At 26.8% G+C, this 26,371-nt stretch overlaps 2 protein-coding genes across 6 annotated transcripts in view; both read left to right on the top strand.

Annotated features, from left to right (window-relative positions):
* The first annotated feature begins 205 nt into the window (after positions 1 to 205).
* On the top strand, positions 206 to 18,604 carry LOC136077647 (uncharacterized). 3 transcript variants are annotated; one of them, XR_010637148.1, is made up of 4 exons: positions 206 to 2,278; positions 2,359 to 2,574; positions 2,703 to 2,768; positions 18,528 to 18,604. XR_010637148.1 is itself a non-coding variant. In XM_065791897.1 (4 exons), exons 1-4 carry the CDS (start codon positions 2,069 to 2,071, stop codon positions 18,575 to 18,577), a joined length of 354 nt encoding a protein of 117 aa, XP_065647969.1. In that variant the 5' UTR covers positions 1,777 to 2,068; the 3' UTR covers positions 18,578 to 18,604. The 3 variants fall into 3 exon arrangements, 1 of the variants encoding a protein (XP_065647969.1); XR_010637149.1 differs by having other exon boundaries at positions 217 to 379; XM_065791897.1 differs by having other exon boundaries at positions 1,777 to 2,090.
* Positions 18,605 to 19,999: 1,395 nt separating this feature from the next.
* LOC136077930 (uracil-DNA glycosylase-like) overlaps positions 20,000 to 26,371 on the top strand; it is a 28,688-nt gene continuing 22,316 nt past the window's right edge. For all 3 annotated transcript variants that reach the window (XM_065792253.1, XM_065792255.1, XM_065792254.1), the window contains exons 1-6: positions 20,000 to 20,152; positions 20,708 to 20,759; positions 20,951 to 21,049; positions 21,847 to 21,913; positions 22,087 to 22,175; positions 25,505 to 25,569. In XM_065792253.1, the coding sequence (XP_065648325.1) occupies positions 20,069 to 20,152; positions 20,708 to 20,759; positions 20,951 to 21,049; positions 21,847 to 21,913; positions 22,087 to 22,175; positions 25,505 to 25,569 (456 nt within the window). In that variant the 5' untranslated portion in view covers positions 20,000 to 20,068. The remainder of the gene's footprint in view (positions 20,153 to 20,707; positions 20,760 to 20,950; positions 21,050 to 21,846; positions 21,914 to 22,086; positions 22,176 to 25,504; positions 25,570 to 26,371) is intronic.

Genomic DNA, 26,371 nt, shown 5'->3' with positions numbered 1-26,371 from the left:
TATATATATATATATATATATATATATATACATATATATATATGGAATTATGTCGTTATATATTATTTATATATATCAGGGAGCTATATCTATATCTATCTATACTATATATATATATATATATATATATATATATATATATATATATATATATATATATATATACATATATATATATGGAATTATGTCGTTATATATTATTTATATATATATGGAATTATGGAATTATGTCAATTTATCAGTGGAAATAACTGCTAACCTGCATTTGTTAATGGTTTGCTAAAAATATGAAGAAAGAATAGGCACCAATCATTGCCTAAAGGTTCAAGAACTTTGCTAAAAACTCCCAGAGCAACTCATGAAATAGAAAAATGTGGAGGTACCTTTATACATTTTGGTATACAAGCGGGTGTTGAAAAGTGCATACTAGAAAATCCAGAGTATTTTAAAAATAACAATAGCATTGATTTATACATAAATGTGGATGGTTTACCACTCTTCAAATCCACTGGAATTCAGTTTTGGCCGATATTGCAATATTTTGGTTGTCTTGACGTTTTTATAATTTCTTTGTTTTCTGGTAAGAGTAAGCCAAATAGTGTACATGAATTTCTAAGTGAGTTCAGTTATTATAAATGAAAAACGTTTTTCTTTTTTTTTGAAGAATTTTGTTTGTGATGCACCTGCTCGTTCATTCCTGAAGTGTATCGTAAACCACACAGGTTACAATTCTTGTGAACGGTGTATGATTGTTGGCACATATGTTTAACATAGAGTTGCTTTTAATTGTACAAATTTAAGAGATCTTCGAATAACAGCAGACTTTAACCGATTTGCTTATGCAGGTGTTCATCAAACTGAGTCACTCTCCATTAATTCCCACAATATCATCAATTTATTAAATCACCTTGGATTCTATGCACCTCATATTTCTTAATGCTGTAATAAGATTGTTGAAATTTCTGAAACAAGGTCCACGTATTTGTCGGTTGTTAAGTGTGCAAGTTCAAACAATTTACTGTAAAATAATAGAGCTGAGTGGAAATTTACCATTTTATTTTGCATGACAACCACATACATTAGCTGGTTTAGATCGTTGGAAAGCAACTGAGTTTAGGTCATTCTTATTGTACACTGACCCATATGGTTTTAAAATCTGTCATACCAAAAAAATACTATCAACATTTTCTTGCTCTGCATATTGCTATTAGTATATCTTGTAATTCAAACAAAAATTTTAGCGACTACTTTCATGATTTTGCGAAGGGTCTTCTGATATTTTTTGTTCAGAGTGCCAAAGATTTGTATGGTCCAGCCTTCACTGTATACAATATACATGGCCTAACACACTTGCATGAAGATATTGAATTTTCATCCAAGTCGCTAAATGAAATTTCAGCATTCCCATTTGAAAACTTTAAAATCAATTAAAAAAAAATGGTAAAAAATGCAAACAACTCAAATGCACTGATTTGATTTTTTTAAGCCCAAATGAAAACACTTTATAATAATAAATTATTCCATCAAACACTAATATAATCGTTGATTATGTAATGATATATTTTTTTTAGTTTGTCCATCAACTAATTATAATTTAACATTATTATGTCAATTTTCCATTTATAGTGTTCATATTTTGTAGTGTCGTTACTTTGTTAAATTAAAACTTTCAAATCCATGTTTTTAAATTGATTATTTTTAACTTTTTGATTATCTTTTTCAACTGGAGTTGTTGCTTCAATTGAATCATTATTGCTATTATTTTGTTATTGCTATTATTGTGTTGCCTAATCCTACTCATTTGATGCAGTCATATTTCATTACAGACTTGCCTTAATAATTTACTTTCACTCTCTTATAAAGAAAAATTTTAATTGTTTGTAGTATAGTATACCTAAAAATGTGGTCTCTTGTTGTGTGCGAAGAGGATGGGAAGTTTATGGAAGATGTAGTTCCATACGTATGGATTGAAGGTGAAATACTTCGACGGCCACCAAAGGGTCTTTTTGCTGACCGTGTCTCATTAAAGAAAATGTTTCCAAAAGATGACTAGAGGTGCTACCCTATAATGAAAATCAAATTGACACATTGTAAGCATTTTGAAATGAAACAAAATTTGTTTTTTATTGCTCATTTTAACTCTCACGAGTGTTGGGATTCCAAATGTCTTTTCAGTTTTTATTGTAACAATCTATAATCTGGATTATATGTACTAAAAGTTTGAAAGAGGAAATTATTTTTACTTATGATTGGGTTTAAATTGAAGACGTATACCCAGGTTTGTATCATAAATCTCTAATCCTTGGGCCTCATTTTGATATGCTATTATATCAAAATGAGGACTTTTCATTTTTCTAGCTCGCAAGGAAGAATGCATGATCTGCAATTACACTACAGCAGCTGATAGTAACAATAAAGAAAAAAAGGTTAAGGAAAACTGTGATAAGACAGTGGGAAGAAGAACGCATGAAAAAAAGACCTGTTATTTTTTTTTGATTTTGAAAGTGATGATAGTGAAGTACTCCAGAAGATACCTCGAAAACAAAATGAAACACCATTTTGATGTATCTGCAGGTACCATTTTACTTTTAAAAGTAGCAACTAAGTTTTCCTTGAACACTTAGTTGCTACTGTAAGTTAAAACTGTTTTATGAAATTGCTTTTTTGAAGTTGATTAAAGTACGACTTTTTTCTTGTTGTAGTGAACATATTTGACGATGGTTTCGAAGATGAGGAAGATAATGAATTTGTACCTATGTCAAAATCAAGTGAGTATGACATTTATTTTTCGCTTAGTTTGTTTTAGTGTTCCTTAATATACAGTTTATCTTAAACTGATGCAATGTTTAAAAGTTCGAAAAGATTGTAAACGCTATGTAAAATTTTTGAATTTGTAACTAAGTAGTGATCCATGTTTAAACATGGATCACTTCTTAGTTACAACATAGGAAACAGTTCAATAAACAGCCCAATTAGATGCTCTATTATTCAAGATATGGTCATAGTGAACACAACCGATGAGTTTTTGTAATTTGAAAAGAACCTCTTGAATGACACACTTCTAACAGTAAAAGTAAGGATGTTAATAACAATTCTTTAATAGTTACTTGTATACTATTAGTTGCCTAATAAACTCCGGGGGTCGAAAAAAAAAAATGCGACCTCACAAATCCCCCCCCCCATCCGTTTTTTAGGCACCCAAGAGTACATGTAAAATTCTATTTATTTATGGATTAGAATCCATTTAACTGGATTTTACACAGGGAAAGATAAAACTACTTTTATTATAGTGGCACAAAAAAAAACAGCAAAGAAATGTTTAGGGGGTTTATGGTGTAAACATAAACTTTAGGCTTTCCCTGTTTACAGCCCAATTAGTTGAATCGTTGAACATAAGAGATCTGGGTTTTTTTAAAAAAAAAAAATGAAGTTTTAGCCTAAACCAATTGTTTTTCAATCTAGCCGACGCAACTTCGCCAAGTGGGTAGATGCGACTGGAAAGACTGTGCCAAAAATATCATGAAACGTGTTCTGAGCAATGAGGTAATGGCTGATTTGAACGTAGGGCCTTCGTATAGGAACAAGACTAAAATTGTGAATACTAAAATCTACCGCCTTATCTTCAATGCTGCACTACATAAATTTCCGAAAACAACGGTAACTGACTTTTACAAGAAAACTCAGAACATATTAAGAAATGCTCCAGCACGCAAGAATGCTGATCTTAAACATAATGTATTGAAATAAATATATGTGTATTGCATGTTTTTGAAATAATACTTTTCATCTTTACAATATTTTACATAACGCTAATTTAGTCCAAATGTTTTAATATTTTTGTAACCTTTTTAAATCAAATTAGCCGTCTTCAAAGTTACTGCTATGAGGTGTCTCGAAGACATCTGATAGGTTGTAGTCTCACAGATGACTAATTTGAGATGCCTCATATACATCTGAATTCAGATGTCTAAAAGGTGTTAACGTAGCCGTCTTTGAGATTACTAATTTGAGGTGTCTTGAAGACATCTAATATGCAGATGTCACACAGATGATTGATATGAGATGTCTCAAAGACATCTCATATCAATCATCTGTGTCTTTTCCCCAACATTATTTAACTTTTTTAAGGATTCATATCTAGGTGCAATACCTAGAGATTAAAAAAATTATTTTAGAAGTATTCAATTTATACAGAAGTTGTTTTAGATATAGGCAGGTTTATCAGCCTATTTTCAACTTCTAGAGAGAGACTTTTAAAGTTGTTATTAAGTTGTTGGCTATAGTTGAATGATAATAATTGTTAACTCTTATATTTATAATAGTTTTTTGTTAAAACAATTTTATCATTTTCTCTTAGAGCACCTTATTTCTTACTTACTTTAAATGTTTAATAAGTAAATTTAGCTTCTATTTTCTTTACATTTCCTATTCTTTGACTTCTAAAATGTTAAATGCTTTAAAAAGTGTTCTAAACTAAATACAATGTAAACCACTAAATAAAAAATTAAAATATTTGTGTAAATTTTGTTAGTGTATGCTACAAAAAGAGTTCTTGATACTCATAAAAAACAAAGATGTAATAAATTAGCCTATAAATAGTGAGACTATTCATCTTTATTTTATTTATCCTATGTAGTAGTATAAAATAATAAAATATTTTAAAAATATCACTATATATTAATATCATGATACTTTTGAATATATAACGGTATTATTAAATTTTTATTGCAATAATAATTGCAGTTATGCAATTAGTAACAAAAATATAAAGGCAAACAATCTTAAAAATAAAATACTTTTACATTAAGTCCTATTAAGAATAGGAAAGAATTTAGAAATAGAGAGCTAACCTTAGGCAGCATTACAACTAACATATGAGATGCAAAGTTCGCTGGCTTACCTTTTAGCTGGTACATTTCGTTTAGTAAGCTAGACATTGTATGTCTAACTTACGAATAGAATAGCCAAGGCAAGTTTTATACTTTACCATGGTTATTTACTAGAATCTGTTTAATATATATATATATATATATATATATATATATATATATATATATATATATATATTTGTATACATATATATATATATATATATATATGTCCTTAGAATCAGGGTCAGCATTTGACAACCCCTAAATAAAAAAAGCTTGTTTCAACCCCTAAATAAAAAAATGCTTGTTGCTTTTTTCATTTAAGGGTTAAAAGCAGACATTTCTTAAATACGTTTTTTTTACCCAAATATATATATATATATTTGTATATAGTAGTTGTATAACGGTAGAGCGCTTGCCTCATAAGCAAGAAGTTCCGAGTTCGATTCCTACCATGTCCCTGGTAATTCAATGCTGACCTCATTTCTCCTAATGCCCAAGGTTGATATATTAGGGTGTGACATCCGCCCCCTATATTCTAAAAATATCTGTTCATATTCTTATTTGTTCTCACAAAAAAAATTTTAACAAGTTTTGTTAAACTTGTTTAAAATTTTTTTGAATTTAAGGGGAACACCAGATCCTTGAAAAGGTCCCTCATATTATGTATAAAAGTTTTTTAAAAGTATTTCATGTCAGCCTTTAAAAATTATTTAATACTTAGAAATTATATGAAAATTAAAAAAAACAATCATTTTAGAAAAAAGTTATTAAGATTTTTATTTGAAATTATTATCATAAAAAATACACTTTTTTGAGTTAAAAAAGATAATTTTTTTGCATTAAACTCTAAATTAACAAATTTTTAATGAAATAAATATATTTTTTGAAATTTTTTTATAATTTTGCTTCTTTTGAGACCCAAGATGAGATACTTTTGAAAATCTTTTTTTTTTATAATGTTAGGGGCCCACTAAGTGTTCAAGGGTCTGGTACTCCCTCAAAATTTTAAAAAGTTTAACAAAGTTGTTGCTTGTGAGAACCAATATATGTATATATATATATATATATATATATATATAATATATATATATATATATATATATATATATATATATATATATATATATATATATATGTATATATATATATATATATATATATATATATATATATATATATATAAATATATATATATATATATATATATATATTTAGGTGGTTGTAAAAATAATTTTTCGTGCTAACACCCCCTAAATGTGTTCTTTGTTATAAAACGATACTGGATTTGAAGGTTTCATTTATTAATGATATCAATCATAGTCTATGGAAGCAAACCCTGGTCTGACAATGTCTTTGTTTGAACTTAAAGTTCCATAAATTTGCGTCACGTGATCAATGTAGGTGTTAAACAAACAAAACTTTATACGTTTTAGAAAAAAATCTTAAAACCTTGTTGTGTTTAATAATATTTGTTTATAGTATCAAAAGAAAGTTTTTTTAAACTATTATTATAGCATTATGCCAGGAAAAAACTGTGTTTTCCATGGATGTGGAGTTTCTTGCTCTTATAAGTATAAAGGAGTCAGCATATTTCAAATCCCAATGAGAAATGAAGAATTTCACTCAAACTAGAAGGAAAGAAATAGTTAATATTCTGTTTAAATTTCGTGTTGCAGATAAAGATTTGAAAGATCAAGTAGCTGCAAGAAAAATATTCATTTGCAAAAGACATTTTTCTACAGATTATATTGAATTAACAAGTAAGTACTTAAATAAATAAAGAAAAGGTAATAATTAAAAATTAATACAAATATTTAAATTATTTGCATTACATACCATACAGAAAAAAAATCCATGATTAGTGAAACTTTTGGTTTTTATATTTCAGAAAACAAAAGAAAAGCTTTAAAGTTACTTGCAGTACCAACTAAAAACTTACCAAAAAAATCTCACGAAAATTCCCAGAAGCCAGAACGTTAACATCAACATACTGTACAAGACCGAGCAAGTGATAAAATTTTAATCTCAAAATGCTACAAAAGTTTCTTGGAATTTAAAAATAGAGCAAATAAACTCAAATTAACAGATAATTGGGTTGTAACTCATCGTGAGAAAACAATATCATTCCAAAAATATACAGAGCATTTCTTGGTTCCTACTTATGAAATCAGTGTTGATAAATTTTTAATCTATAGTTGCATTGTTCTTGGTTGGGTCTTTCCGAGTGACCATTTTTTTGTAAAAAAATACTCAGGAAGTATGAATAATGTCTTTATCTCCAACTTAATAGTTGAAATAGAGCATTTTAAAGTATGCCTTGGATTAACAAGAATTACCCCTATTGAACTTATTGGTCACTATGTTCCAACTGAAATTAATTCAACTGTTTTGCAAGCAGGACTCTCAGTCCACAAGCATTATTTAAGGCCTAAAAATTGTGACATTCTTTGTTCTTTATTGTCAGAAAATAGTAATCATAGCAAATGTTCTAACTTTGAAAAAAAGTTTTACAAACAGTTAGCACAAAAAAAAAAAAACTGCAGTTGTTCCTGCAAAAAATAATGCACCTTTAAAAAACTCTCATCCAAACAAAATTATCTTAGCCTTAAAAGAGAAAAGACTCCAATGCAAGGAGTTGACTGAAACAATAGAAAAAGTGAAAAATGAAATAGTATCAAAATCCATAGCTACCATCTAGCATTAGTTATGAAGTGTTAGAAATTATGAGATTTGATGACAATGAAGTATTCCCATTTGTGAAAATGTTATGGGAATAACAACAAAATTTTTTTTCTAATCCAACTTCAAAGATGAGATATCATCCAATGATAATTAGATTTTGTTTATCATTAGCAATGAAGTCTGCATCTGCTTATGATAAATTGCCATCTGCCAAAATATTAAAAAAATATTTCCAAGTATTTTAGAGATTACAAAAATGTCATTAAACCTTGTGTGGGTTTTAATTCTGCAGTCATAGATGAACTTCTGCATAAAACTTCAAATCTAATTGGTTACAAGAGGTTTGTTTGTCTTTCTTTTGATGAAATTAAGATTCAAAAGGACTTATTGAATATGTTGACCTTGGCTATCCAAGTATCAACTACAGTACTTTTTCAGATTCATGTGCACTTGCAACTCATACTCTTATTTATAATCTAAGAGGCATAGCATCTGATTTATAGTTTGGTTTAGCATATTTTGCTAGGAAAGGTGTAACATCAAGTCAGCTTATGATGACCTTTTGGAAAGCTGTTTCAATCCTTGAGTTAACATGTAATACTTATGTTATTGCATCAGTTTCAGATGGGGCATCTACCAACCGAAAGTTTTATCGAATGCAAAGTATGATGGATGGGTTGGTTGATAATGAAGTAATGTATTGTACCACAAATCTATTTGCAAATGATTGATTTATTTGGTTTTTTGCTGATGCTCTTCACCTAATAAAAACTTTGAAAAATTGCCTTTATCATTCAGGTAAAATTTTCCTTATTTTGTAAGTGTTTGTGTAAGTATGGTGTGTTAATATTTTTTTTGAAAGTATGTTATGTGTTAATATATTTTTGTTTAAATATTTAAAAAAAAAATGCATACATAAATTAATTGCATATTTGTATATAACGAATTATATAATATTTGAATCATTGATATCATTTGGAAGATATATAATGAATTTACTTTTCTCCTTTTTAGGCTTAAGCGGAAATATTACACGTCATATGTGGAATGGAAATGATATTATTTGGTATCATTTAAAAAACTATATAAAGACGAACTAGAACGTTGTTTAAAAATTATTTCAAAACTTACATCTGAATATTTTAACTTGACACCGTATTCTGTAATGAATGTTCGATTGGCTACCCAAGTATTAAGTGAAACAGTGTCACATGTAAATGAAAATTATTACCCTCCTTATATGCATAAACCTGCAGAGTTGTGCAAGTTTGCTGATAAGTTTTTGATTGTATGAATGTATAAAACCATTCAGAAAGTTTAAATAAGCGTAAGCCATTTTTAGAATCATATAGAAATGTTAATGATAAGCGATTTACATGGCTAAAAGAAAATTTTCTAAATTATTTAAAACTTTGGAAAGAAGATGTTTCTAAACGTGTTGGTGACTTCTCAAATGATGAACGAGAGAAAATGTTTTTGTCTTCCCAAACATATGAGGGCTTAGAATAACTTCATATTCTCTTATTGAGGTAACAAAATACTTATTAAATGCTGGAATGCCTAATGTTCTTAGTGAGCGTTTCAGTCAAGATGTTTTAGAGGAACATTTTGGAAGACATCCCAGTTTAGGAAGAAGAGATGATAACCTACCATACACCAGTTTGGCTCTCAGTCAAATACATTGAGAATGCAGCGCTCAGTTGTACCTGTTACTGGTAACACAAAAGGTGCTCATAAAACAAAACGTGTACCATCTTGGACCATTTTTGATGAAACTCTGCTTAAGAAATGTTAAGATAAGAAATTTGCTTTGTCTATATGAAAAATTCTAAAGATCATTAAGGTGGCACAAATTTTTATAGTAAGACTTTATAAGCAGAGTTTAGAGATATCATTACATTTGCAATAGGTAAAATGATTTTTTTTATCAATAAAGATATACAAAACGTTTTTTTTGTTATATTATAAAAATTGTTTTTCTTTGGATATTAAATACTCTTTATTCTTGTAAACAAAGTTTCTGGGATGCTCTTTAGATTGTTTTTCGCAAAGATTTTTCTTTTTTCTTTTCTTTGTGCAACTGAAGAATATCTCTAGTTAATGAAAATGAGCGTATGTGAAGATAAAGCTTAAGCATATTTTCCAAAATGTTATTAGCCAGATCATTATCAAAAACAATAGGGATTTCATTTTCAAATGTTTCTACAATGTTACTATACAAACTTATAATTTCTCTGTCTTCCATCAATTGGGTTACCATTTTAGCAATATCAATTTTTTTAAAGTTGTTTTGGCTAGTTTCTCTCTAAAATAAACTTTCAGTTACAATAAAAATATTCTGACACTCTTTTGTTACAGCAGTTAAACCCCCTCTCTTCTGGGAACAAATTAATTTTTGATCAATGAATGTATCTGCTGTAAATTTTTAAGTATTTCCATTGTGTCCTGATTTATTTTTGAATTATAATTTGCATTGTTTCTTGTTTTTTTTGATAAATTTATGTACAGTATAACCAGCTAAATACTGCAATCCATCTAGCTCTTGTGCACTTATTGGTTTCGTTTTGTTTTCTTCTTCATTAGCAGAGTTTTTTTGTTTTTTATAAAAACTCAAAATATGATTTCTGATATGAAGCACTAATAAAGCACATAAATGTTTATCAAAATTTAAAATATAATTATGGGCATACAGAACAAGGCTGGAATAAAATTTTGATAAAAATATCTCAGCATTTCTTGATGACCTAAATTCAGTTATTAATTTGGTTACTTCATTGTACAGGTTATCATTGAATTCAAACTTATAATCTTTAATTGTCTGTCTCATCTGTTCTGGGTAACAAGTGTCATAGAATAAAGTGTTTTGCACCTCCTTCACATTACTTGAAAACATGTTAATAGTTAAGTGATCAATTAAATTTTTCTCCTTTGATGCATTACTAATCGCTGGGTATGCTGAGTTTACATGTCTTTTTAAACCTCCTTTTGACTTGCAAATTTTTGCACATGTAATACATGAAATTTCCTACAAAGATTTTACCTAAAAAGTAAAAGTAATTGTATAATTAGTAAATTAAATATATTAAATTAAAGCATTATCTATGTATATATATATATATATATATATATATATATACATATATATATATATATATATATATATATATATATATATATATATATATATATATATATATATATGTATATATATATATATATATATATGTATATATATATATATATATATATATATATATATATATATATATATATATATATATATATATATATATATGTGTGTGTGTATATATGTATATATATATATATATATATATATATATATATAAATTATGTTATATATATATATAATTATTATATAATATAATTTATTATATATATATAAACTATATTAATGTATTCTAGAAAAAGAGTGCTCAATTTTCTTAAAGAACAGAGCAATAATAACTTAGTAAATACACTTATCTAATGTTTAGTTGTCTTTTACAAGTTGTTTCGCCATCAGTAGGCTTGTCAGAAAGCCTAGACAAAAGTACAGAACTCTACCAGTTGTTTCGCCATCAGTTGGCTCATCAGTAGGCTCATCTTCCTGATGAGCCTACTGATGGCTAAACAACTTGTAGAAGACAACTAAAAATTAGATAAGTGTTTTTACTAATTTATTATTGCTCTGTTCTTTAAGAAAATTGAGCACTCTTTTTCTAGAATACATTAATATAGTTTATATATATATAATAAATTATATTATATAATAATTATATATATATATATATAACATAATTTATATATATATATATATATATATATATTTATGTTAACAATTATACATATATATAATTGTTAACATAATTTATATATATATATATATAAATATATATATATATATACATACATATATATATATATATATATATATATATATATATATATATATATATATATATATATATATATATATATATATATATATATATATATATATTTAAACAACTTTAAAAAGTATTCTACACAATAGAGTGCTCAATGTTCTTAAAAGAACAGAGCAATTATATATTATATATATATATATATATATATATATATATATATATATATATATATATATATATATATATATATATATATATATATATATATATATATATATATATATATATATATATATATATATATATATATATATATATATATATATATATATATATATCAGGGGCATGGTGGCTCTAAAAAGCCCAAGCGGGATTTTTATTAAAAGGCTTATATATGCGGGATTTTACCATATACGCTTGATGTAAAATTATAAGCTTTTTTTTGGTCAGAATTCTAGTATTTTTTGTGAAAATTGAAAGAAATATTGTATTCAAATAATTTATAAATCCCCTTAACTACACCGAGTGTTCTTTAGTTTTCTATTCACAACTTACCCCATTTTTTAAAACATAAATTGCAGCCTACTGTTTTTTCTTTTTTCTGCAAGTTCATTTATTCATTTGCATACAGATTTATGTCCTGTAATTATATCCAAGTTCTAATTAGCCTGTTACTAACCGAAATCCTGCAAATATTTGCATCAAAACTTCAACAATTGTTACTGTTCTAATGATTACTGTCTTATAAGTTTTAGCAGTAACTTGGATTATTATTTTACTATTAATTACAGAAAAATTTTTAAATTATTTTAAAGATGAGTGTTTAGCAGGTGCTTTTGCTTGTTAATTTTAAGCACGCCAAAAAACACAAACTTAAGGCTCATTATTGGTCATCCCATTTATTAGTTTACCACTTTTGTCAACCTCTACAAATTGCTTGTGCCCTTTTAATTTTTGATTATGCAACCTGCCGATATGCCTGCCTTGTTGTTTAAAAAATTCTTTTGACTATTTTCTTAAATCATAGTTTCTGTTGTAAATATACACCTAGGCGTTTCTCTATAAATATAATGATGATAGTTGAAATTATTTGAAGTTAAGAAGATTATTTTTCTTAAAACACATTTATTTTGTTGATGCAATGCAGCATGGCACTGCTGCTCAATCAAATCAAATCCAGTAATTGATGGATTTTAAATGTGTTCAAGAATGATTTGGGGAAGGGTTACCAAATTTCAAATAAATTTAGGAAGAATCATCAAACTTTCAGTAAATTTTTGGTTTTTTAATTTAGTTTTTTTTAATTTTATCTTTTTTACATTTTTAATTTAATCTGATGTATCATTTTAATAAGTTCAAGTCATAAAAGGTTAATAGTTTATTTATGTAGTAAACATAACTATGTGTACTTTGTATTTCTAATATTTGAACAGACTTGTTTTGGTAAATTAAAGAGAAAAAGAAAAAGCCATGTGAAAACAACAATGCTTCAGGAAATCATTACTGAAATTGGAAGTTAGACAAAAGACTTAAATAACTTAGGAGTTGGTTAGAAAAACATGTAGGCGGAAAAGAATTTAATTAAGATGCAAATTTGTCAGCTAGAGTTCACCTTCATTTAAAATGCGTTTTTGGACCATATTTAAAAGAGAAAGGGCCTTATTAAAGGATCCAGACCAAATTTGAAAGAAGTATATTGTACAAGGTCATATAAAAGATTCAACAAGGGTAATAGTTAAATCAGCAGTAAGAAAATGGTAGTTATCACAAAGAGTGACTTAAAATGCTCTATCTTTGCCATAGATTGGATATACGAGAGGTTAGTAGTGAAAAAATAATCCAAGATATAAAGTAGAGGACTCATTGTGAGTGTCGCCATTTATGAATATTATTTTGATAATGAAACAAACAAAACAATTTTGATGATAAACAACTCAATTTAGTAGGTTAAAATCTACTAGCTGCTCGGTAAAAATCTACCAGCTGCTGCTTGTTTAAAACTATAACAGGAGAGAGAGCATTCAATATTGGCTGCTTATTCTTGGCAAATATTATTTGATGATCTTTTTTTGTTGGAGTATATAGATCTATCACCAGCAAATAGGGCCATTTTAGAGGTAAAGTTGTTAGAAAGATCATTTATATAGATAAGAAATAATATGGGACCAAAGATAGAACCTTTTTTATCCCAGAGATTACTGGAAATGAAAGAGAGTGTTTTCAATAAATGATAAGTTTCAAATTGCAATCAGAAAGGAATAGATTAATAGTTAAAGGAATTTTCCCAGATAAACCGTATATAAAGAGTGCTTAAAGAGAAGACCAGGATGGCTTAAGCAATGATCCTTGCTCTGCCGCTTTCATCTTATGCATTAAAAAAATCTCTCTGCAATTACAGTTGATAAACCAGCAAAATAGTTGCAGAGCAAAGTAGTTAAAATCTGTATTGATATTCATAGAGTTTGTATACACTGAGGCATATTCGTTTAAACGCATCAGTTTTTTTCTCTTTATCTTAATTTTTTTCTATGTATTGTCAACTGATATGCATGCAAGTTATTATCAAAATAATTGTTGTGTTGTGTGCTAATAAAAACCACAAAAAATTTTTCTATGTGTCTTTATTAACATGAGAGTATGTTTGATATACAAAAGCACATTTTTTAATTGGAATATATCTATAGACGCAATCAGGTTAATAACGGTTATTTTTGATTTTTAATCACTTTTACACAAATAAATTGATAAATTTTAGTGTAATTTGATCTTTTGCTCTGCCAGTATCATTTTTATTGCATTTTACGAAATGCCTAAAGGAAAGTATTTGACAAATGCTGAAAAAATACAAATTAATTTATATCGTGACTCAGAAATCTCACCAGCACTTTCTATACGAGAAATAGCAAGAAAAATTGGAAGATCTGACCATGTTGTATGAAACTACATTGCAAAAGGTGACAATTACGGTGTAAAAAAAGCAACAATCGGCAACAAAGTATTAACAAATTGGCAAATTAATCGAATTCGCTACGAAGCAACCAAAAATAAATTGAATGCAACACAAATAAAGGATAATTTATTATTGCCTGTCACCAATAAACATGTTGCACAAATTCTACGTACAACACTAAACGTAAAGTTGAAGAAACCACACCAAAAACCAATGTTAAAAAAACACCATAAAATTACTAGATTACAGTTTGCTAAAAACCATATGCATTGGACTCATGAGTGGCAAAACGTAATATTTTCAGATGAAAAAAAGTTCAATTTAGATGGTCCGGACTCTTACAGTTGTTATTGGCATGATCTAAGAGGAATAAATGACCCACAAACAACACGAAATTATGGAGGAGGAAGTTTAATGGTTTGGGGTGGATTTTCTTATTCAGGAAAATTGACTCTGTGCTGTGGTTTACCTAAAATGAACTCGATAAAGTATACAGAAATGTTTGATGATGTACTCATAACTTATATGGTTGAAAACATGGACGATAATGCCATATTTTAGCAAGATAAGGCTGCAATTCACACATCTAGGCGTTCTATGAAATAGTTTAAAGACCACAACATCCCGTTTCTCGAATGGCCAGCTTGTAGCCCGGACTTAAATCCAATCGAGAATGTGTGGGTAATGCTATCGAGAAAAGTTTATGACGCTAAAGCAGCCGGACACCAATTTAAAACTGTTACTGAGTTAAAGTGTAAAATCCTTGAAGCATGGTCCGAGTTGGATCAAACTACACTTCAACGACTAGTGGAGTCAATGAAAGGCAGAATTTTTGAGGTGATCCAGTGTAATGAAGGACATACGCATTACTAATTTCCATCTTTTAATGTCAAAAATATGACTGCGTCTATAGATATATTCCAATTAAAAAATGTACTTTTTTTATATCAAACATACTTCCGTGTTAATAAAGACACATAGAAAAATTTTTTTTGTGATTTTTATTAGCCCACAACAAAACAATTATTTTGATAATAACTTGCATGCATATCAGTTGACAATTCATAGAAAAAATTAAGACAAAGAGAAAAAAATTGATGCGTCTAAACGACTATGCCTCAGTGTATATAGGATACACAGATTCTACTAAGTGCTTGTTAAATATTTCAAAAAGTATTGGAGAGAGTTCAGGAAAACTCTTTTAGAATATAGTGAAAAGAATCTTGTCCTGACCAAAAGCTCTTGAAAAGTTAAAGTGAGAATTTTCTTTAGCAAAAGAAGTCAAAGCATTTTGAATATCTAACAATCGATTGTCCTGTCTATCTGGAATGTCATTAAGTTTGTGGTTATTAATTTCAAGAGATAAGTTTAAAAAAAAAGTCCCTTGGGAGAGGTTTATAATGGTGGTTTAATACATGAGAGACTTGCTTTTGCCCATGACACTAATAAAAATTTTCTTAAAGTTTTAAGAACACAACATCAGAGATTTGAAATTTAATAATCTGAGAATAATGGTCTTTAGAATTAAATGATTACAACTAAAAATAAAAATTGCACAAGAAAGTAAAACCAATGAATTAGGGTGAGATTTGGTGCAAGCGAAGAGATAAAAGCTTCTAGGCCTGCCTCAACAAGATTATGTAGGAGACACAATTTTTACTTGAGGAAAAATTTTTTATTTCTAGGTCCATCTAAATGAAAATAAAAATAGGAATCTAAATTAATGTTATGGTAGTTGTAAAAGTACAATCACAAGGTAAATATAATGTAGGAGTTTAAGATCATTTCACAAAAGTTTAATTGATCATATGGCAATCTGTTCTTATTAATGATACTAGTGATCTGGTCTTCATGGTCTTAACCACTTAAAGGAGGTTAAACAGCAGAAGCTAGGGTCAGAGAGAAATCACAATAAGGAGCAAATTGGAAAACAACTTGCAATGTTGACATGTGTAAATGTGTAAGTATACGCCATGTAGTTGGCTATTAGAGTCACAGAGTTTAGTATTTATTATTTCTTGCATTTAAAATGAAACTGCTGTTTTATACAGAGCAAGTAAGTTTTATAAAGTTTGGAAAAAGTATGATTTGATAGATAAAAAATGATAGAATAAAAAATTTGATAGACAAAAAATTTGATAGATAAAAAATGAATTGATAGATAAAAATTTGATGTAATTAATGTTTTAAATTTAAAAAAATATTTGTGACATCAAGTTAATTTGACAACTAACCAGCAGCTGAACATGATATTTTTTCAAATATCAATGGCTTACAATGGTGTTCAGTCTCTTCTTAAATAAGATGAACATAAAGCTATATACCTACATTATGCATATTTGAAAAAGATAGATTAAAAGAATTTGGTTTTTATGTTTCATACTTTTTGGGCAATATGATTTAAATTATTAGAAATAAGAGGCAGCAGGAAATGTGACAGGTTACACTGGATTACATTTTATAATTAGCAGCATGGTCGTTATCTTGACCTGACTTACACCTGTTGAGTTAGGTTTGATTTGAAATGATAAAAGTTTAGCAATGAACTTATTAGTTTTAGGTATAAATTTGGGGTCAGGGTAACAACAGTTTTTACCATGTCTAATAACATCTGTCCAACAACATCTGTAAATATAATGAGGTATAATAAAATCTGCCCAACAACATCTGTAGTTACAATGAAGGCATCTGTCCAACAACATCTGAAATTTCATTGGTATTTAATATCATCTGTGCAAAAATTAAATGAATAATACAGATGTAGTTGCATCTTTGCAATTGTCTAAGTATAACAATATTTGTTCAACTGCATCTGGAAATTTTACAGATGTAGTTACATCTTTTAATTATAAAGTGTAATGACATCTGTGCAATTACATTTGTGGAATCTACAGATGTAGTAACATCTTTTAAATTATCAAAGCATAATAACATCTGTGCAACTACATCTGTAGATTTTTAAGATGTAATTACATCTTTTCAATTATTAAACAAAAAAATATTTGTAAACAGTCAATTGATAAATTACAACTTGATGAAATGGACCCTTATAGTGTTTATATTCCCAGAGTTTTCACCTAAAATATTTACCATTACCAATATTTAAGGGGAAAATTGCAGGAATATTATTTATTTCTACAATTAACTCCTCAAAAATAATTTTTAAATTTTACGTTAGGGATTTTCTATAAAGTATGCACGCTCAGATGGGAGAGAGGGGGTCTATAAATGGTGTATATGAGATAGGGGCAGGGGGTTAATTATAAAAGTAAAGAGACATTAAATTAAAATTTTTTTTTGTTCAAAAGCATTTTTATTTAAAAACATTTTTAATTACTTCAATTTTCAATTTTTTAATTTATTTGATGATATATTTGATATATTTTAATATGTTTAATAAATGTTAAAAATAGAATTAGAAGGCTAACCACAAAAAAAAATAAAAGAAGCAAAAGCTGAGTTGTTTTTTAAAAATATGTAAAAAAAATTAATTAAGGATAAATGGTTTAACAAAAAATATAGAATTTTAGAAAAAAGTTTGCTTTTTAGATGTAACTAATTAAATGTTAAATGGCAACTGTACTATTAATTATGAGCTGATGTAATTACATCTAGAAAAAAAAAATTAACTTATAATACGTTATTTTAACCAGATGTAGTTACATTTAGGTATTTTTTCAGATGTAACTACATCTGTAGATAATTCTTCCAGATGTTATCGGAAAAATTGCTAGATTTAGTTAGATCTTCCTAGAGATGTTATTGGGGGTTGTTGATTTTTCAGATGAAATTGGATAGATATTAGAGTAAATAAAAAATACAGATGATCTTAGACAAGTGTACCGATGATATTGGACTACTCCACAGATAATGTTGGACAGATATAGCAATCTTTTACCTAAATTTGAGAAATTTGTTTAATAATAAGAATTAAGATTATTTAATAAAATATAATATAAAAAATATGATATGCAAATAATTTAAAATGTGTTAATTTTTTTTTTTTTCAAATATTTATTGACATAATGATAATGATGTTTACTGTCAGTATTGATGACTAATGTAATATTATTAATTATTTAAATTTACCTGGAGCTCTATTTTTATTTTATTTTTTCTGTTTTTGCTTTTTAGGTATCTTGAAAAACATGCAAATCTTAAAAAGAAGGATAATAAATAGTTAATAATTATGTTTAGCTAATATTTCAAGAAAAAATAATATTATAATTTTTTCTAATAACTATTATTATTTCTATGATTATTGTTAATATTGTTCACTTTTTTTATTATTCATTATTATAATTCATTTTTTCTAATGAATCAAAAAAAAAAATGAAGTAAATAAAAACAATATTTTTTTTAAACATTGTTTATATTTTAAACTCATTAAATTGCTATTTATTTTGCATATTTTAGTATTTTTTTTTTTTTTAGGATATTTATTTTAATGTAGATATTAATATTGTAGAGTTACACTTTATTTTTTAGGATATTTATTTTAATGTAGATATTAATATTGTAGAGTTACACTTTATATACGTAGGATTATTGTAACTAGTGTTACCATATTTGTTAATAGTTAATAAATATAAAAAATAAATATATAAATTTTTCAAAGACTTTTAATATCTAGTTATATTATGAGTTGTGCTTTTTGTTTATTCGTATGTTTAATTTATATCAAAAGTCAAAACTTTTTTAAATGGTCTTTACATGGTTTTTACTTGATTAATTACTTTATTATATAGTTGTTATATCTTTCTTTTATAGTTTTGATAACAACTGGTTGTTTTACCCAATTCCTGTTATATACCCAATTGATGTTTTACATTAGGGATAAATTTTATATATGCTATAGAAAACATAAGTAAATGCCACAAAAAATTGACTCCAAGATTTAATTTACAAGAAAAATATATACTTATTAGAGTTATTTTTACATATCAGTAGTCTAATTATTCTATATTTTGACATTCTTTTGCAAGCTGAAACAAACTCATGGAAACAACAATAAACAAAAAGCAACAAACTTTTAGTTTAATCAAGTTTTAAATAAAGTTTTAAATAAAGTTTTAAATAAAGTTTTGAACAATTATTTAAATTTAAATTTTTGCTCAACGTAAACGAAAATTTCATCACAAATTTCACTTTAGCTCAAACTCTATGTTGACTTTATGTTGTGTCTTATTAATATAATAATTAATTATAATTATAATTAATTATAATTAATTATAAATAGTTGTTTTGTCTTATAATTATATTATAAGACGCAACATAAACTTTAAAACTTCAACTCACAAATAGCCCTGAATTTTTCTGTAGGGAGAATCTGTCAACAGTTTAATGGGTTGTTATCTTTAGATACGATATTCTGAAGATATTCTGATGCCATTTTCTTGGTACCATTTGATTGTTGCTTTAGCATAGAGACAACTTGCCAGGTCAGGCCAAATAAGACATTTCCATCAAACTTTGTCAAAATGTTGTTGTACATTTTTCATGCTCGCGTTCTGATACTATTTTAAAAAATCAATATTTTTGTATTATTTTTTTTTTCCATTTAAAGCACTCAAAATCAAAGTCAATTTTTTTGTGGCTATGTTTTATTAAGCTCAATAACAATGCTTATAAAAAAATCAAATTGTTTATAAAAAATAGCTAATAAAAAACATTGAATGGAGCTTTTTCAAGAAGTTAATATATCTGAAGGTTGGCAGGATGTAATTAACATTGAGTTTCAGAAAGATTATTTTAAAGAAGTAAGTTTTTTTCTTTTTAAATGCACTGTTTTTTTTTAAGCAAGTGTTTGCTATACATACAATACAATATACATACCATACAATCTCAAATTTGAGTCTTAATTTAAATCTCAAATTTAAATCTTAAATTTATTTATAATTTTCTTTTTCCTTCTCCTATTTATAACCTTCTTGTTACAGTGAGCAGAATTAGATTTGGGTTTAAAATTAAAACATAATTTTCTTTTATTAACTAATGATCAATAGGTTTTCAGTACTTTTTGCTAACTTTTTATAATTAAAGATAATTTTAAAATTCAACTTAATCTTCTTAGGGTTATCTATTTTTTATTTTAAGATTGAACATAATGTTTGTTTTGAGTTTAACATAAAGCTTAACTTAAGTTTAACATAATTTTTATCTTAAGGCTTAACTTTAAACATTAAATTTATGTTAAGATAACTGTTTCATAGTCAATAAAAAATTCACACAATGTTTTTTTATTTATAAAATTTTTACAAAATTTGTGAATGATTTATAAATTTTTTTTGCAATTCATAATGTTATTATTATAGTTGCAAAAGTATGTTGCTGAACAAAGAAAAACTAAAGTTATATATCCTCCAGGTTAGAAAATTTTATTATAAAGTAAGAAAACCATCCAAGTAAGAAAACCATACAGGTAAAAAAACATCAGGTACGAAAATTTAGTATCGTTTAAATTTTATATTTTACTTTTGCTAATTTTATCAATTTTTATATAAATATAAAAATTTAAAGCTCTGAAAATATGCCATCTTATTATTCCTTTTTTTTAGAAAATGAAGTATACAGTTGGACTCAGCATTTTAGTATTAATGAAACAAAAGTTGTTATATTAGGACAAGACCCATATCATGACCCAGGACAAGCTCACGGTAATATTTTAAAATTTTATTGATTCTCATCAAAAATTGCTATGTTTTTAGTACTTTTTTGTAGCATTTTTGCCCTGCAATAAATAAAAAGTTATTTTGTTTTTATACTTATTTTATGAATCACCATATTTTAGCAAAGCTCAATTTGAATTTAATCATTACTTTGCCAGTAGTTTTGAGATGTTTTATGTTTTTTTTTCTAAAATATGTTTCCAATAGATTTAAACACCAATGGTTCTCAAATTTATTTACTTTACAACAATAGTTCTTAATGTGTACTCATCAGCATTGATTTACAACATATTACACTCTACAACAATGGACTTATCCACTATCCTATCCAGATATTTTTATTCATTATCTTAACTACTACGATCTCATATCCTGGTTTTTATACAGTATCCTATCCACATATTTCTATCCACTATCTCATCTACTGGTTTATATTCACCATCTTATCCAAAGGTCTCTACTCATCTGCAGATTTCTTATCACTTTTTTGTTGACTACATAATCTACCTATTTTTCTAGAAGTTTTGTCAATTAATCATATTAATTAAATTTGTTTTTATTTATTTTTTAAATTATTGAATAATTTTATCAATAGTTTTTTTTATTATTGATTAAAATCAATTATTAAAAAAAGAAATATTGTTTTACTGTTTTTATATACTAAACATTCTATCAGTAAATTATACTAATGTATATTTCTTCTAGTTAGATATAAAATGAACACAAATTTAGCAACACATGTTTTTGTATTTTTATTATTTTTTTCATCATTCTGCATTATCTAGGGTTATGTTTCAGTGTCAAGCCAAGACAGCCGCAATGTTTCAGTGTCAAGCCAACACTGCCGCCAAGGTAAATCATTATTTGCAGTGTTAAAGAGGTTTTTAGTCATATCACTATTTAGCATTTAAGTCACTGTTTAGGATTTTTTTAAGTAAAAATTTTTTTAATGTTTACATTACTAATAATAAGTTACAAAGTATTCTGAGGAATTAAACTATGAATTCTGAACAATGTTTTTTTAGTCTTGTTAATATTTACAAAGCGCTATCAAATGATATACCAGAATTTAAAACTCCAAATCATGGGTATCTACTTGGTTGGGCCAAACAAGGTAAGTATAAACTGCAGCTTTTGTTAACAAAAGTTATAACTTTTTATCACAAAGCATTATGAATAAAATATCAAAAAAGTTCTCAAAACTTTTATTGACTTTATTCTGACTTCTTCTGAGTACCCTGTCTTCACAAATGAACAAACAAATGATTGAGGGTGTGCATCCTGTAAATTGGTGCATTAATGTTTACAGCTGGTTTCAATAATCCTTTAGGGTATATGATCATAGATGCATAGTAGAGTAAATATGCTAAATAGAGATTAACAAAAAACACCTTTGGTTACTAAGATAAGTTTTGAAAATAATATCTTTAAACTTCAGGAAGAAGGTATCGCTGCTTGAGCTGTTAGATTTCTTTAGAGTTTTTTATCTTAAGTAATCTTTAATTAGTCATGTTTCTCTAAAACATGAATTAACAAAGCTTCTGAAGAGCCTAAAAATTTAAATTAAGCCTATATCTCTAATTGTGAGAGTTCTAGTCATGCTTTGAAGTATTCCAGTCTGTCACACATTAGGAGAGGTGTTGCTTGAATGCGGTTGAGTCTTAGGATGACAATGTCAAGATTAAAAAAGGTTATAGATTGACATTTTTGTTGATTAATTCTAGCAATACTTAATAGTCTTGCAGGATTCTAGAACTTTTTCTGTAATTGCACTAGTCAATTGGTACTTGGCGTTTTGAGCTGTTGTGCTTTTATAAATTTTGTTATTTATTTTACTTTAATATAATACTCAGATTTTTTTATTTGAATCAGTAACTGCTATCATTTTCAAGTTTCATGAGATGACCTTCTAGGCATAACATTGTTAGTTACCTCTTTTAATTATCAATGACTCTAGTGCAGTATCCTGTTCTTTAAAAATGGTGACTTTAGACAGCCTCAAAAAAAAAAGCTTCATTGTTAGTTTTTGCGCAAAATAGAATTGCGAGCCGTCAACATTAACCACTAGCCGTTGCTAAAATTTGATTTATATTTAACCAGCCATGAAATTATCTTAGCTAACTATGAAAGTAAGTAGTTACATACAGCAGTAAAATAAATAATTGTTTATATCATTTTATCGTAAAATTAGTTTATAATATCCCATTTTTTTGTTATTGTTATATATCTGGTTATGCAGTAAATCTTAAGTAATAACTATAAAGTGTCACTTGCAGTCCGAAACCAATAGTTTTATTATAAAATGTATTAACTTTATATATATAAAAAAATCATCACCAAGTTCGGAAGGATTACCAGATAATAAATACCGGCTTGCAAGCGGAAATCAATCTTTATCTTGGTATTGATGATGAATCTCTAGCCAATCAACCAGTTTTGGAAGCCGAATGCTAAAAAATTTCCAATTTTAGCATCCATAGCAAAGGTATAAACTATTTTTATCTTCAACTTTAATCTAAGATTTGTTACAAAGGAAAAGAACAAAATTAAAATATTACAGTCAATATAAAAGTATAGAAGATTCTATTTATGGATGATAAATAATGATTTTTTTTTGTATTAATTTTTTATTTTCACTATTATAACCATTAATCAATATTATATGAGGTTATTGATTTATCTTGCATTGAGCATTGGAAGTGTACCCATAAAATGGTTTTTTAGTACAACTGGTGTCATACTGAATGGAAAGAGATCATCTTTGGCTCCATATTGAATGAATGCTTATCCATGTTTTATCCATAATAGTTATGTATTTTTGAAATTGAGAGATTTTTTAATAGACATCTTGATATAAATTTACTTTCTGAGAGGCAATGCTTGCCTTTTGCAAAGGTTTTTTGTTTTTTACTTCGCATTATTTTCACAGTTTTGATTATGTAATTAAATTTTAAAAAGGTGTCTTTTTTAAATATTTATTAAACACTTATCAGTTAATTTTAAATTGTATTAACAGATGTTAAAAAATAATTTGTATTTTTGATTGTCTTTTTGAAAACAAATCAAAGAATAAGTTTATTTAGAATTAGAACTAGTTTTAACTTTTAGTTATAGTTTGTTATTAAAATATACTTATAATGATTTGAGGACATAACTTTTTTCAGTTATAGGACGTTTGTTATACACTTGCCATTGGTTGCTTGGCTCAGCCACATGGTACCACTTGGTGATCTTTTTATGTGTATAAATGATGATACAATTTATTCTGCTCCTATTGTATCATTTAAAACCAATGTTTGTATTTTTTAATGTCTTGACTTGCAGGAATAACTTTAACCTCAATCATTAATTGTTGAACATTTGTAATAGGGGAAAGGCGCCTATGATGGCATAGCGCCTATGATGGCATACCGGTCATATTTCCATTAAAATTGGTTTTGGTAAAAAAATGATTAGACCTACATGACTATACTGATTTTACATTAGCTTTAGTGAAAAAACGTCCCTTGTGCACAAGTATTGTTTTTATAATCAACAAAAATCGATTTTGGGATGTGCTGTTGTAGTTTTATTTCCTTCATATATTTAAGATTGTGATTCTACTCTTAACTGTGCAGAGATGAAATTTCTGCATTGTAAAATTTTGCATGTGCAAAATTTTACAATGCTGGTGTGTAGCATGAAATGGTAAATTAGGATGGTTTCAAGTAATTTCTGGCTTTTCTGAGGCTCTAAGGTTAAATGAAATCATTAATTTACCCTCGATCCTAAATAGCCCCATCCTCCCCTATGCCATCATAGGAGCAGTAGTTGCCTATGATGGCATACTTGTGCTTTTTTTTGCAATAAGAATAACTTATAAAAAAAAATAAATCTGATGAAAACTCCCAGAGTAATTATTGTTCTAGATGTAACAAGGAATGTATCCATATCAAAACTTTTATTATTGGTCTTCAGGATACTGAATAATGAAGCTTCAAAGTTAAGTATGCCATCATAGGCGCATTTCCCCTATCTTTGCGATTTTGCTTTATTTTTACCATTTATCAAAATATTAAATTATAATTCTGTTTAACTTATTTTTCAAGATGTCTTTATCAATATATTAAAAATTAACTTAAAAAGAACTCAAAACTTGGCATAGTTGCTCATGTGTATGTTATATAATACCACTGAATAATTTTCTTGGGAATAGTTGTAAAAAAAAGTATAAGTTTTTATAGTTTTTTTGCAACAATATATTATTTTTATAGTTTAATTTCATAGTTTATCACAACATAACATTTTAATAGTTTTTTATAAATTATGACAGACAAAAACTTATTTTTAAATTATTGTTATCTAAACTCTTTCTAAGTAATCCAGGTTTAAAAAAAAATCTGATGTTTTAATTGTAAATACTTGATTGCTAATGGTCTTCTACCTTTGAATTTCTTTTTTTAGGTGTTCTACTATTAAATGCTGTGCTCACCGTGGAAGAGGGTAAAGCTAATTCACATAAAGATAAGGTATTAATAATTGTAAAAGGTAAAGCTTTATTTATTAATTCTTGAGATTTATCAAGTCAAATAAAGTTTATGGGTATAAAGATAAAGGTTCCACAATTTTAAAAATTTTAATGTAAAATAATGGTGTTAATAATAACTCGAAACTCATAAATGTTTCTTTTAGATTTCTGGTTTTTGCTTTATTTTCAGGATTATGTTTTTACAAAGTTTTCTTTGTTAAGCAGATTATACACTGTAAAAAAAAAGGGTATTTTAAATAGCTCTAAAAGGTTTTTTACTTTGTCCCGAGGGTGGAACCCTTTAAAGGTTTTCTAAAAAACCCTTTTTTTTAAAACCCTTAATCCGAAACTGGAAAACCCTTTTTTAACTTGTACTTTCGTTTTTAATTTGAATTATAAATTATTCAATTATTTTTTATATTACGCAATAACGATTTCAAGCACGTATAAAGTTGGTTCAGTAATATTATACTTAGGATAGATTGAATATATACACTTTAGTTGAAACATTTAATTTATACATAATATTGCTTATATGCAAATATTTAGATTCTTTCACTGTAATTTTGCACGCAATATGAAAACTCAATAAAGAAAATTCAGTAATAATGTTTAAAATCTTTTAACATCAAAGTAATATACAGTAAAGTTTACATTAAATAAAATAAAAAACATTACAATATTCAGAGATAGGTCAATAAATGTTGAACAAAAACAAACAAGTTGTACAAAACGAAACAAATTGGAAAATAACGTTAAAACTATTATGTAAAACTATTACGAGTTATTATACAAATTTTCTG

The sequence above is a fragment of the Hydra vulgaris genome, chromosome 03 (genome assembly GCF_038396675.1).
Source record: "Hydra vulgaris chromosome 03, alternate assembly HydraT2T_AEP".
NCBI lineage: Eukaryota > Metazoa > Cnidaria > Hydrozoa > Anthoathecata > Hydridae > Hydra > Hydra vulgaris.
The sequence above is the reverse complement of the archived record's forward strand: the minus strand, read 5'-3'. Positions and strand labels throughout refer to the sequence as shown.

What these genes read in the sequence shown, in the direction of transcription:
- LOC136077647 (XM_065791897.1), top strand. Translation starts at nt 2,069, where the DNA reads ATGAAAATCAAATTGACACATT. An exon ending in GAAAATCAAATTGACACATT is followed by an intron (nt 2,091 to 2,358) that starts GTAAGCATTTTG and finishes TCATTTTTCTAG; the next exon opens with CTCGCAAGGAAGAATGCATG. An exon ending in TGTACCTATGTCAAAATCAA is followed by an intron (nt 2,769 to 18,527) that starts GTGAGTATGACA and finishes TTTGCTTTTTAG; the next exon opens with GTATCTTGAAAAACATGCAA.